General features: G+C 46.4%; 1 protein-coding gene across 1 annotated transcript in view; it reads right to left on the bottom strand.

Moving 5' to 3' along the window:
• The window catches only part of MTOR (mechanistic target of rapamycin kinase), a 113608-nt gene that overhangs the window by 20675 nt on the left and 80676 nt on the right, over positions 1-12257 (bottom strand). Inside the window, exons 30-37 of the mRNA XM_023532658.1 lie at positions 12115-12215; positions 10145-10260; positions 8864-8941; positions 8550-8657; positions 5865-5990; positions 5632-5763; positions 1606-1721; positions 637-754 (exon numbers count right to left, since the gene is read on the bottom strand). Coding sequence (XP_023388426.1) covers positions 637-754; positions 1606-1721; positions 5632-5763; positions 5865-5990; positions 8550-8657; positions 8864-8941; positions 10145-10260; positions 12115-12215 — 895 coding nt within the window. The remainder of the gene's footprint in view (positions 1-636; positions 755-1605; positions 1722-5631; positions 5764-5864; positions 5991-8549; positions 8658-8863; positions 8942-10144; positions 10261-12114; positions 12216-12257) is intronic.

The following is a 12257-nucleotide window of genomic DNA, read 5'->3' as shown; positions in this document are numbered from 1 at the left end:
TCCTGGAAAGACGATGATGACATCTGCTATACCAAGCAGCTATTACCAGAAGGCCCCTCAGAGAAGACATCGAAGAATGAAAATGTGTGCATCTCATCGGAGATGTATACTTCCGAGAATCACTCCTCTACTGGCCAATCCCATCTTTTATACATTTTCTAATTCTGTTTATCTTCTTGAAAAGTTTCCTATGACATAACAGGATGTTACCCAGAGCTTTCCAACAAAAACAGAGAAAGTTAAGTTCTTAGATGAAGAGCAGGCAGGAACGGAAGTCAGAAAGAAGCTGGGAGGGAACAGATGACCCAAGGGAAGATAAAGTTCCAGAGATTAACCATGTAGCCAGATGCTCCTAGGAAAATAAGCAGCTTAGGGTTTGTAAGACAGCAGCATCCCCAGCACATAATAATGGTGTAGAAATTCCTTCACAAATAAAAGAATCTGCCAATCTTTCTGTACCAATTAAACTTGGAGGGGCCCTGACAGACCGGCTCCCGCCACTCAGAGAAGCAAATTCACAGTATCGGACCAGCTATAAACCGAAGTACACAGGAGTGCCCAGCCGGGCTGTCAGGTGCTGGGTGTGACATCTGGAGAAGGCACAGCTGGGGACCCCCGCTGCCGTGTCTGGGTTACCTTGTACCAGCTGCGGTCGTGCTCTGTGGCGGCACTGTAGTACTGCAGGACTTTGGGGATCGTGCTCTCGTTGATGCCCTGGAGGTTCAGCTGCCACTCGCCGAGTTTCAGGAAACAGCTGGAAACAGAGAAACAAGCCCCACTATGTCGCTCCCTCCTCAACACAGCCGTCCAAAGGAGGACAAGAAGTTGTGGTGGGGGGAGCATAAGCCTTCCTGATATTTACTCTCGCTCTCAGGAAGCGACATGATGGAACCATAGAATTCCAAACCACATGGAAGGAAAGAGATGGACATTTGGGATATTTATGGTATCATTTCTTCTTGACCTCTGTCTCTCTATGCTAGCACTGGAGTACAGGTAGGTCTGTATGAACCTATCTAGCCCAAATCCAATTTTTGTGGGTGATAGTGGTTGAGAGCAATGTTCTCACTGGCTGCTATACGGCTTCTCCCTCGCTTTTCCCTTCTCCTCCATTCTTTATGGTGGTAATATGAACAGGTAACGTTCACCGATTGCTGCTCTATTCCAGGTACTGCTCTAAATGCCTGACACTGTATTCTTTCTCTTAATCCTTACGCCATCTATATCACTCTAGGAAATAGGAACTCCCACTATCCCCTTTTTATATGATGAGGAACTGGAGGCACAGAGAGCTCAAGTAACTTATCTCAAGTCACACATCCAATTAGCAGCATATCTGGCATTTAAATGTGAGGGGTCTAAATCTAACGCCAGACACCAAGAGAAGAACAGCACACAGGTGCTGCTGGGCTGCTGAATCCTGGGAAAATGAGTGGCAGAGACCTGGGAACAGCATGATTTGATGGCTGCCTGGGACCCCTACAGGAAAAGGTGAGAGATATAAGCAACTGGCTGCCCAAGGAGCCCAGAACATGCTCCTTGCTGTCGAAGCTGCCTGCATGGCAGGGCTGGGGGGGGAATGGCGCTGGTCGGCGGGGACCTCACCGGGCCATGAGCTTGTGCAGCTCCTGCTTGTGCTGCTGGTCCTCAGTAGCGATGGCGTGCTGGGCCTGCTGCTGCATGGTCTGAACGAAGTGCTGCATGTGCTGGAAGGCATCGATCTGCAGCAGGACAAAGGCACAGGGCGCCACTTGGCATGTGTCCCAACCTTAGGAAATGAACTACTGTTCACCTAATAGGCATGTGAGCCAGACGCTTTAAACAGAGCACCCTAGATGACAGGTGAGGGCCCTGTATGACAGAGGACCAGGGCAAGACACTGGGAGATGACTGAGCTTTTTGAGAAGATTCATATTTTTCAACTCAAGTCTTATCTCTCCTCTGCCAATTTTAATTACTAGTTTAATAAGCTTTGGAAAAGCTACTTGCCTGGCTACCCCAAATAACAATTCATACGAAGTAATTCGAAACAACTGCTTACTTCACCATCAATACATTGCATGGGGGAAATTAGGCTTATGGGGAATTGCTTCAGGTTGGTAAAACTCTAGTACTTGTTTAAAATACTATAGGACCTTAGACACTGCAGCAGACAAAAACTAGTTACAAAAACCCAATCAAACCCTCAGTACCCATACAGGAACAGAGAGATGGGGTGAAGCCCCATGTGACCACGTGGAACAGGAGGAAGTCACTGGCTAAGCAGACATCTAGCTGGACAGGGTGGCTTAAACTCTTTAGAACATCCTTGAGCAGTGAAATCTATTTATGCTTGGGATTTTATACAAAGTGAGCAGAAGGCATTTGGGTTAGGAACAGAGGCTCCTGTTAAACAGCAAAACAGATTAGGGACAAACAGCTGAACTAGGGAAGAGCAGACAAAGTCAGACATCTGAGAGTGTCACAAGCCATTTGTGTAAGACTGTCACAACTAGACACGCCAGCATCTTGATAAATGGGGTCTGTACTATTTTTAAAAGGCTTCAGGAGTGGAGATAGAGCATACAAGCATCAAAAGCCCAAATGGAAAGAGTGATGAAATTTAAATCCACCAATACAGGGAGGGGACAAGGTATGTGAGAGAATGTGAAAGAGGTTATGTGTTCTTCGCTTCAGAAGAGGAGGGAAAAAAATCAACATTTCAAATAAACAGGTCAGAACGCTCTCCTTACAGTAAATCATCTGAGTCTTTTCTTTTCTTTTTTTTAAAAATAGAAACATGTCAGTGACAATGGCCTTGAAGGAAAATGAAACTCCCTGGCTTGGGGGCCAGGAGCAACCGCAGACACTTTTCAACATAAGGAATAAACATTTTCAATTCCTCGAAAATAAGTTGCTTCCATGTCGCATAGTAGGGACATACCAGATTCTCCCGTGCTGGATAAACTCACTGAATTTAATATTGGGCTTCAGATCTGAACCGATGCCCGGCCTCCCCAGTTTGGGCAATTTAGTTTTTGTTCAGCACCTTGTTGAGTCTCCCAATGAGTTGACTCTGTCTGGACTGTCAATGACACAGCTTAATGCAGAGCCAGAAGGACATGACAAACAGTGTATTAGGCAGCTAATCCATGCATGAGGACAGGGCAGACAGACAGATGTTCCAACAGTTAACAAGACATCTGTCTCCCTCAGACAGCTGCCATTGGCTTTGAAAAAGGAACTACATTAGCACCCCACACCCGGAAAGTGACACATGTTCCTCTGGTTTTTATTCTATAACTATACTGACCAGCCTTAAATCTGACTAAAAAGAAAAAGAATTGGGAGGCAGTACTGAGACTCAACCATTAAAAAGGCGAGAGAGAACTCACGTGGTTAATGTGCACATCCGGCAGGTAAGAACTTAAACTGGGCACTATGACGCCAGATGCTTTCAGAGCCCATAAGCTGTGTCATCGACAGTCCAGACACAGAGTTCAACTCTTTGGGAGACTCAACAAGGAGGTGAATAAAAAATAAATTGCCCGAATTGGGGAGGCTGGACATTGGTTCGGATTTGAAGCCCAATATTAAGTTCAGTAAGTTTATCCAGCACGGGAGAATCTGGTATGTCCCTACTCAGTGGCATGGAAGCAACTTATTTTTGAAGAATTGAAAATGTTCTATTAAAAATGCCTTCTTTTCTTCATCCCCAGGAAGTGAGGAGGGGGAAAAAGAATTCTTTCTTTTTACAGATGCAGGACCGGTCACTCTGAAGATGCTTCTCTCAGGTCCGGAGTTTAAGCATACGTAAGCTGGGCATACATAGTATTCCTGGTTCTGGACCGCCTGGGTGGTTTATGGGCAAGAACGATGTTCCCAGCTCAGTGAAAGCTCACGGAAGGACCAGCTCATCTCCAAGTCCTGGGAAGCGTTTCATCTAGGAAAATGCTGTACACACACCTGTTGTCTGATGCCTTCCTGCAGAATAGGGCTGTTCTTCCCCAGACACTCTCCTCTGCCTTAGGCAAGGTAGAGAGGACAACCCTTGTTCACAGGGGAGGAAAGTAAAGCTCAGAGAAGTAAAGCGACTTGTTCACTAGCACGATTAGTACTAGTCAGTTAGCTCCTGAACTCTTATGAAGATGTGACTAGCTCTGGGCTTGAAGTTCAAGCATCTAACTGTAAATGGGTTTCTGAAGTTTTATCCATGTGGTTTTGTGGTCTCCCATCGGAATCTGGGCTCCTAAGGAGAGACCATAATCTGTGGAGAAGTTGGGCTGTGGTCATCTGTTGAAAGAAGCCACTCCTTGGTTGAGACAGGAGCCAAAAGCCTCCTCCTGCCTGCCTTCGGCAAGACAGTCAAAGACTTGGAGGCTATGCATAGGGAGGAACGCGGACCACGTTCAGATCCAGCGCCTTCTGCTTTTCTCATTTTCCTGGAGGAAGGTCAGGTTTTGAATCAATTGCTCTGGCTTGAGAGGCTTACAGAGACCAAAGAAACACGAACTAAAACAAAACCCCCCAAACCAAGAGAAAGCAAAATCCCACAACTGCACATTTGGAGACGGAAACTTGGGCCATCACTACGGAAGTCAACTCGGAGACTCGGTGCCCGGGCGCACGGCTGCTGCCCCACCCGGGGTGGCAGCCCCAGTCAGAGTCAACCACGCAGCAGAGAAGTCGATTCCTGGACATAGTCCAAGGGTCTCTCAATCCGCCTTCAGCAGAGATGAACTGCTGTGTTGTCACATCTTTCCACAGCATGACTCCAGTGGCTGCTTTACATTCCTTTCTCATCTCGGGAACCACTGTGGGGATGACTGGGGAGGGAGGGAGCCAGGGCTCCCTCCTGTTTGGTGAGGAGGAGGGCGGGGAGCCAAAGCGGGTGTTGACTTTTCGTTAATCAGCACTATCGCCCAGGAAGATGGTTTAAAAAATAAAAACCAACAACAACAACAACAAAATACCCAACCAGAAGCCACATCTATTTCCCAAGGACCTGTCTGTAAACAAAGGAAGAGGAACCGTGCATTGGCTTCGAGATGGCTTTCTCTACTGGTTTCAGCATTTCACTCTGGGTGTTGCTGCTTTTGAATCCCAAATTGATGATGGGAAAGGAGGCGAGAAGTCTGAAAACCAAACTGGTCTTGTGACAGTTCCAGTCAGTACTTTCACAAATATGGTGCTGTTTTGGGTACTTAATAGCCCATCTTCTCTGAGGGGGCAGAAATTGTGCTTTTTCTATGTTCCAGCACATTCTGGCTGCTAATAAACATAACAGTGATTACACTCACTGGTTTGATCAATGGTATGTATACATGCATCTCCTTGAGTATCTTCACTTTTTGAAATCAGGCCAAATACCTTCCTAATAGGAGCAAACTCCCTGACATGGTGGTTTGGACATGGATCCCCTTGGGGCTGAGGCAGTGAGAAGCAGATTAGTGAACATTCTGGAGAAACCTGGTCTACTGTTGGATTCAGATACAGACCCTGCTGGATTCAGATACAGACCCTGTTGGATTCGGATACAGACCCTGCTGGATTCGGATACAGACTCTGTTGGCTTCGGATACAGACCCTGTTGGATTCAGATACAGACCCTGTTGGATTCGGATACAGACCCTGTTGGATTCGGATACAGACCTTGCGAGTACTCTTCCACATGTTTTTCATGTAGGCGTAGGTCACCTGGGGGTGAACTGTGGGCAGAGGATGGTCAAGTTGCCGGGATGGATCGACTCCCAGGAGTAACACTAAGGTTTTATGAGCGAGAGCCTTAAAAACAAGAGAGGTTAGGGTATAAACAGAACCGGACCAGGAGCGCCAGTCCCTCCTCGGCCTGCCGCCCGCCCCGCAATGTGCTGGGGGCTACTCACCAGCCTGCCACTCTTGCCACACAGGCTTGCATACTTGAGCCAGGTCCTCATGTCCTCATGAGGGCTGACCACAAGGGACCGTACCATAAGGATCTTCTGCCAGTCCTCCACGATACGCTGGCAGCCCTGGAATGTTTAGAAGTGAAGATTAGATGCGTCCTCTGCTACATCTTAAACCCCCACAAGCAACAGTGGAACCCACCCTGAAACAAAAAAGAGATTCGTTTTGATAATTTCAACCTTCTCAAGTGGAGTGTCCTGTGAACGAATCACCTCTTAGGGACTTAAAATTCGAGAAACAGTAGAATATGGATTCTGGAACTTGAATCCTGGCTCTACTTAGTATCTGAGTGACTTTGGACAAGTTACTTAACTTCTCTGTGACTGATCTGTAAAATGGGATAAAAATAGTACCAACTTCATAGAGTTAAATGAATTAAATTATTTAAATTTCTTTTCTGGATTACAAATAATGCAATTTTAAGTATTTTTTTTTTTTTTGCTTCAGTCTCTCTTATTGAAGATGACTATCACTGAAAAAGAAATTAAATGTGAAATGTATTATTCAAAATTAAAAAAACTATGTGTAAAAAAGTTTCAAATGATGTTTGTAAGCTGGTGGCATTTATTAAAGTTATTAAAGCCTATGCCCGCACTAAGACTTTTGCCCTTGATTAGATTCTTTCCTCTTCATTTTTATTTGTCTCAGATCAAAAACTACATATAGAATGGGAAGTGTCTATTCACTTACACATATAATTTCTTTTTAATTAAAAAAACAGTGATTAATCATCATAAAAGGAGCTAATTTTATATTAAAAGACTGCTGAGAGTAAAGTGGACTTTTTTTTCATCTTAGCTAATAAGAAGTCAGACTCAGAGACAAACTACCAGGAGATGGGTTTCTGAGATCTGTTACTTTATCGGTGAATTCTGTGAAACCAAACGAGCTGTCCTCCTTGGAGATAAGTCTAAAAGTCTAGCAGCAATGTCTGAGCTTGAATAAAGAACCCAAGGCAAGAAGAGACCCAATGCCAGCAAGGCCGACCTCTCAAACTGCCCTCTGGGAGATGCTGGTTAGAGATTTCAATTTAGATGAGTCTTCCAGCCTAGGCAGTTCGTTGAGTGTTTTGACAGCAAGCCATCCACGAGAGCCAAATTTCTACCAAACTTAATGCTTTATTTTCAGGCCTTGGACCATATCTTTCCATCCTATTAAGTGTGACAACAGTGATTTGGAAAGTTAGAAAAACAGAAAATAGTACATTGAGTGATTGTTTTGGTGACTTCCCACCATCTGCTAGTTTCTTCCAGATGCTGGAATAATTTGACCCTGTCAGCCAAAAAGCAGCTTGCTGTCTCGAGACAGGAAAGTCATGAAACCTTACGATGATGACGGTATCTTGGACACAGTAAAGTCAGATGTGGGTCTCCTCTCCCCAAGACTCAGTTAATCCACCCCGCTTCCAAGTCACTATTTGGATAATGTCCCACTTGTTAGAATGGGAGATTGATCAGATCTCTGGTTTGGAAACTCTTCACCCCATTACAGGCACTTAAAAACCGGGTGTGTGCAAGTGGGAAATGCTTGCTTCGTGGAACTCTTTTCTGGTGTCCAACAGACAATTTTCCATCAAAACATTCACCGGGCATTTCAGAATTGCTAATAAAACATGTGAAGGAACTGCATGTGCTCGCTGCCCAGAAAAGACTACTATATTCATAGCCATCCTCTGCCCGCTGCTCTTTCCTTTCCAGTGGAATGTGCCCTGAGCTGCGGAGACAGGAATGCAGCCTGGACTCGAAAGCCTTTGTCACAGCCTACTGAAAAGCTGGGAGCACAAACCTTGATTGGTCTCAAGACAGAACGTGGAATTAGGTATAGACTGGGTCAAGAAAGTTTAAAATTGAGGAGGTTGATTACGACAAGCAGGGGGACAAGTGGTGTCTGGAGTGCTGAAGGCTCTCTTTTGTTGATGAACTTGCCCTCCTACCGACACAGGGACTGGTAGAGCGGTCCTTCCTGAGAACACTTAAGACCACCGACTCCCAGACCTGGAACTGACAGTGCCTCGCGCTGAAATGATCGGAATGTACAAAGAAAACACTGACGAAGGACTCGGAAGTTTCTCTACGAGGGAAAACGGCAGTGGAAAAAAGTCGGAATAGGGATCATGGGATGACCCGAGGGACTATAAACGGCCAGCATTGGTCAATGAGCATATATTGGGGAACCCTAATCATAGAGCCAGCAAGTGAGTTTAGAGCCGTGGTCTTCTGCATTGGCCACGTACTGGCATCACGGGAGGCTAAAAGATACTGATCCTGAGTCTACCCCAGGAAATCTTATTTATTGGGGCAGGGAAGTGGCCTGGGCACCCAGATTCCTAAAAGCTCTCTAAGTCATTCTATTGTGCAGCCAAAGCTGAGAGCCACTGATTTTAAGGTTAAGATTGTCAACTGGCTGGCCATGAGTGTCACTTATCAAAGACACTTTCTTTTATTCCTAGAGAAGGGTAAAAGGAGGCTGGAAAATTGATCGTCCTCTCATAGCTAAAAGCTCAGGGGAAAAACCTTTGAGTGCTCTGCTTTGAATGCCAAGCTGCCTCTGAGAAGTTGAGAAGCCTGTGCTGAGGAAAACCAGGAAAGGAGGGGGCGGGCTCTCGGGGCTCCCCACTGGCTCACCTGCAGTCTCTCCCACCAGATCTGGCGGATGATCTCTCGTCGCTCGGGGACGAGTTTGTACTGGATAACCTCCTCCAGCTCGGAGAGCATGTGGCAAGAAACCATGGCCTGGTGGAAGCAAATCACATTCCAACTTAATACTGGACGAACAGTCCGACAGCCAGGATTCATTTCAATCATTTCTGCTGAGAGCAGAGGATCTGCGGAGAACACACAGGCAAGCGCTCAGCAGCCTGAGTCCCCAGTAGCCCACTCTAATAAAAGAACTGGAAGGGGCCTCTGACACAACAGCGTGCAGAATATTCGACACTCACCCCATATGCCCGACTGTAGCTCTCTCCTGCCATAGCAGTCAACTCGGCGTCCAGCAGGTCTCTGGCTTTGTCAATGCACTAAGAGAGAAACAGGGAACCCCTGGACTTGAGCTGTGGACTTGGGGGTTGGGGGTAGTGCTGTTATTTTCAGGCTTCCCAATGAGCTACAGAAGTTATCTGTCTCACTGAAATTCCAGTGATGAAGAGAAAAATTCACCAAAGAAAGGAAGAAACTCCTTCGCAGTTCTGAATGGCTAAAGAGTACTATCTGATTTCTCAGAAAGGACAGACATGTATGGCAGCCAAAACCTTAATATCTATGATAACTCCCAAAATCGTGGGGAATAAGGGAGGATAAATGTATGCTTAGAATCGCTGTGTCCTGGCATCGCAAGAGGACAATATGGGAGGCAACCTGCTTTCAATTTTTCCTTGCTGGGCATGTTTGTGAAAATGGAGTGCAAACAGTCACATGGCTCCAGGTGGTCACCTCTGGCTGAGAAGTATGCTGTCCTCATGAGGGAGTGCCTCTGAAACTGGCAGAGGGATGCCCAGTCCTCTCCATGTGAATGGGAGTTCTGGGCCGGTGACATGGATGGCCCAGGTCTCAGTTCTCGTCATGTAAATCAGAGTCCTAGGGATGGCCACAGGACTGCAGTTTGAGTCTTCTCTGTTTCATCAATTAAAAGCCCTTCATGCGGAGCTTTTCCTCGTTTGAAAGTTTAAGGTTAATTACAATGTCTCCATCCCGCAGGTGCTCGGGCCATTTACCCAAGTACCTCATCCAAGGCAGCCCGGTGCCTGACAGGGTGGATGTGATTACTTCGATATTTCATTCTCCAAGTCAGCACGGGGTTTTCACGTAACTTGGAAGCTCATCGGTGTGACACACCTGCACAGCCAGAAGAAACCTGTGACTGGCTTCTGCTGCAGAGGGGGATGGCTGCTCTCCGAGTCCTCCCTCAGTGACGTGGGCGGTTCCTCTGTACCACGAGGAATGCTAAGGCAAAAGTGACGACCCGGGAAGCCAACTCCAAAAGCAATCTAAGTGGTAATGTCCAGAACACACGTGTCTTTCTCAGAGCGGAAAGTGGCCCCGGCTAAGGTGCTGGCAGTTTTCTTAGTATTACTCTCCAAAGCCATTCTAATGAGCTCACAGAGCCAAATGCCAGAGGTGAAGTACAACAGCCTACCTGCGCTGGCACCACGTGCCTAGGAGCTGGCAGGCAATGCAGAATTACTTTTCTTTGCTAGCTGGTCTGGGTGCATGTGGGTTTTTACCTGTTGTGCCAGGGAGAAGAGGTCCTGATGTAGTGCCAGCACAGCTCTATAAAATGCCCCATCGTGGGTGTCCCGAGGGATCATACAGGTGTACTCTTCCATGCTGTCCCATTGACCTACACAGACACACACAGACACACACAGACACACAGACACACACACAGAGCGGGGAGGGGGGGACGATAGAGAGAGAGAGAGATATTGAGAGAGAGAGAGGGAGAGAGAGAGAGAGAGAGAGAGAGACATTAGGGTGGTCAACTTGCTGGGCTAAAGGCAGCATCTCAAATAGGCTTTGTCATTGTTATTTGCCTTCAGCTTGGGGTTCAAGCAAGACAAACCCGAGCTTGAAGGATCGAAATCCTCAACCTCTGCGGAGTCGAGCAAGCCAATTTAACAAAACAAAGCCACACCGATCTGTCTTCCAAACACAGGACTTCATCGCTGCTCCAGGGAGCTCCATAAAAGATGGGGGAAACGACATGAGCACAAAACCCACGTGCTGAATTGAAAGCCTTTAACGCAGCGCCTCATTAACCCAGAGAACTCGCTCAGGTTTCTCCAGGTGAGATGGAATAGCTTGCTTCCCTACTAGCGAAGCACTTCACAGTTCAGTGGTACACCAGAAACTACATTTTCCCCTGAACAATTGAAAATGGCCAATACAGGGGACCAGATTAGACAAATAGTTTGCCCGTCTTATCTGGCAGCACCTTTGCCTCAGAAGGGAGGAGATAAATATTTTAAGAGACTGTTATAACAGAAAGATGGGCTGGGTCACAGCTCAGTAGTCTCTGTGTCGTGGCAGACTGCGGAAGTGGCTGCAGCCGGGAACGCAGCTGGGACCGGCTTCCCCTGGTGGGGTTAGCGTGTGTGGCAGGATAGGATTTCCAAGACCATCTGCAGAAGCTATCAGCTTCATTAACTGCAAACTGCAGGGCTGTCTCTTTTACAAGGCATTTTCCTGCCTTTTGCTCCAGACCAGAGGCTCATCCATTCTTTACGCCTCTGGGCACAAGCAAAATAGCAAACAATGACTCCTCAGGAAGCAATTTGTTTTTAAAAAATGTTCTAGATCCAGCCCAAGAGTTCATGAAAGCAAAGGATAGAAGCTTTATGACTTGAGAGGGATAGAATGTAGTTAGAAGGTTACGTAACCCTCCTCTGGTTTCCTTGGGGGAAGCTTTTCTCCCGTGACATGCCATGGACCCTTTCTCCCCTTATTAGGAGCATCTCTGGAATAGACATTGGTAATCCTCTCAGCTGGGGCCTGGTGTCAGAAATTGCACTGTCTGTGGGGATTAAAAGGAGATCTGTTCTCTAAAGTACTCGAGGAGTGGGAGTAAGGTGGGCGAGTGTTGGGCAGCAAGGGGGAGAATACAGAAAATTAAACTGTCAAAATGTTTGTATTTGTCGGAGACAGTGAAAGGCATATGGGAGTTCAGTATACTATTTTCTTCATGTTTACAGATGTTTAGAGAACTTGAGAAAGTTCTATAGTAACAGTTAAGAAACAAAAGGAGACAGCTGTCTTCTCTATTCCTGCTAGGGATAAAGACATGATAGGTGGAGCTCCAGCAACCATACTGGATCATGAGGTAGACTTGAAAATGGAGGCCCCATGCAAAGCAGACATATGAAAAAAGGCTAATGACAATGAAATCAGAATACTAGTTTGGGAATTCATACATCTAGATTTCATTTATAAGAGAAAAAATAGACCGGTAACTTGTATAAAATAACAACAAACCAACCTCACTAAATATCTTATTTTTGATGCTTATTCACTGTTTTCCTTGGCTTCCTTGTGAAGAGCTGTTTTTACTCAAATCAAACAAGTTAGTTAAAATCGTCAGGTAGAGACAGATGGAAGAGACAGAAGTAGATACAGACGGTTTTACACTTCCATAGACCTGATGCCTCTACCTGCAGCCACAGTGCCTTATTTTGCAGATGTGAGCACCCAGCCTCACCTAAACCCCACGCAGCGGCAGCAGCCATCCGGGCCATCTTGGCTTGGGTCTCGTCGTTAACCAGGGTCCACTTCTCACAGCACTGCTGGTGGAGCTGTCCCCTGAAGGAAGGAATTACACAGCTGGGTTAACTGAAATCACCT

This window comes from Pteropus vampyrus, unplaced genomic scaffold (assembly GCF_000151845.1).
Source record: "Pteropus vampyrus isolate Shadow unplaced genomic scaffold, Pvam_2.0 Scaffold86, whole genome shotgun sequence".
Taxonomy (NCBI): Eukaryota; Metazoa; Chordata; class Mammalia; order Chiroptera; family Pteropodidae; genus Pteropus; species Pteropus vampyrus.
This window is presented reverse-complemented; position numbering and strand designations above follow the sequence as displayed.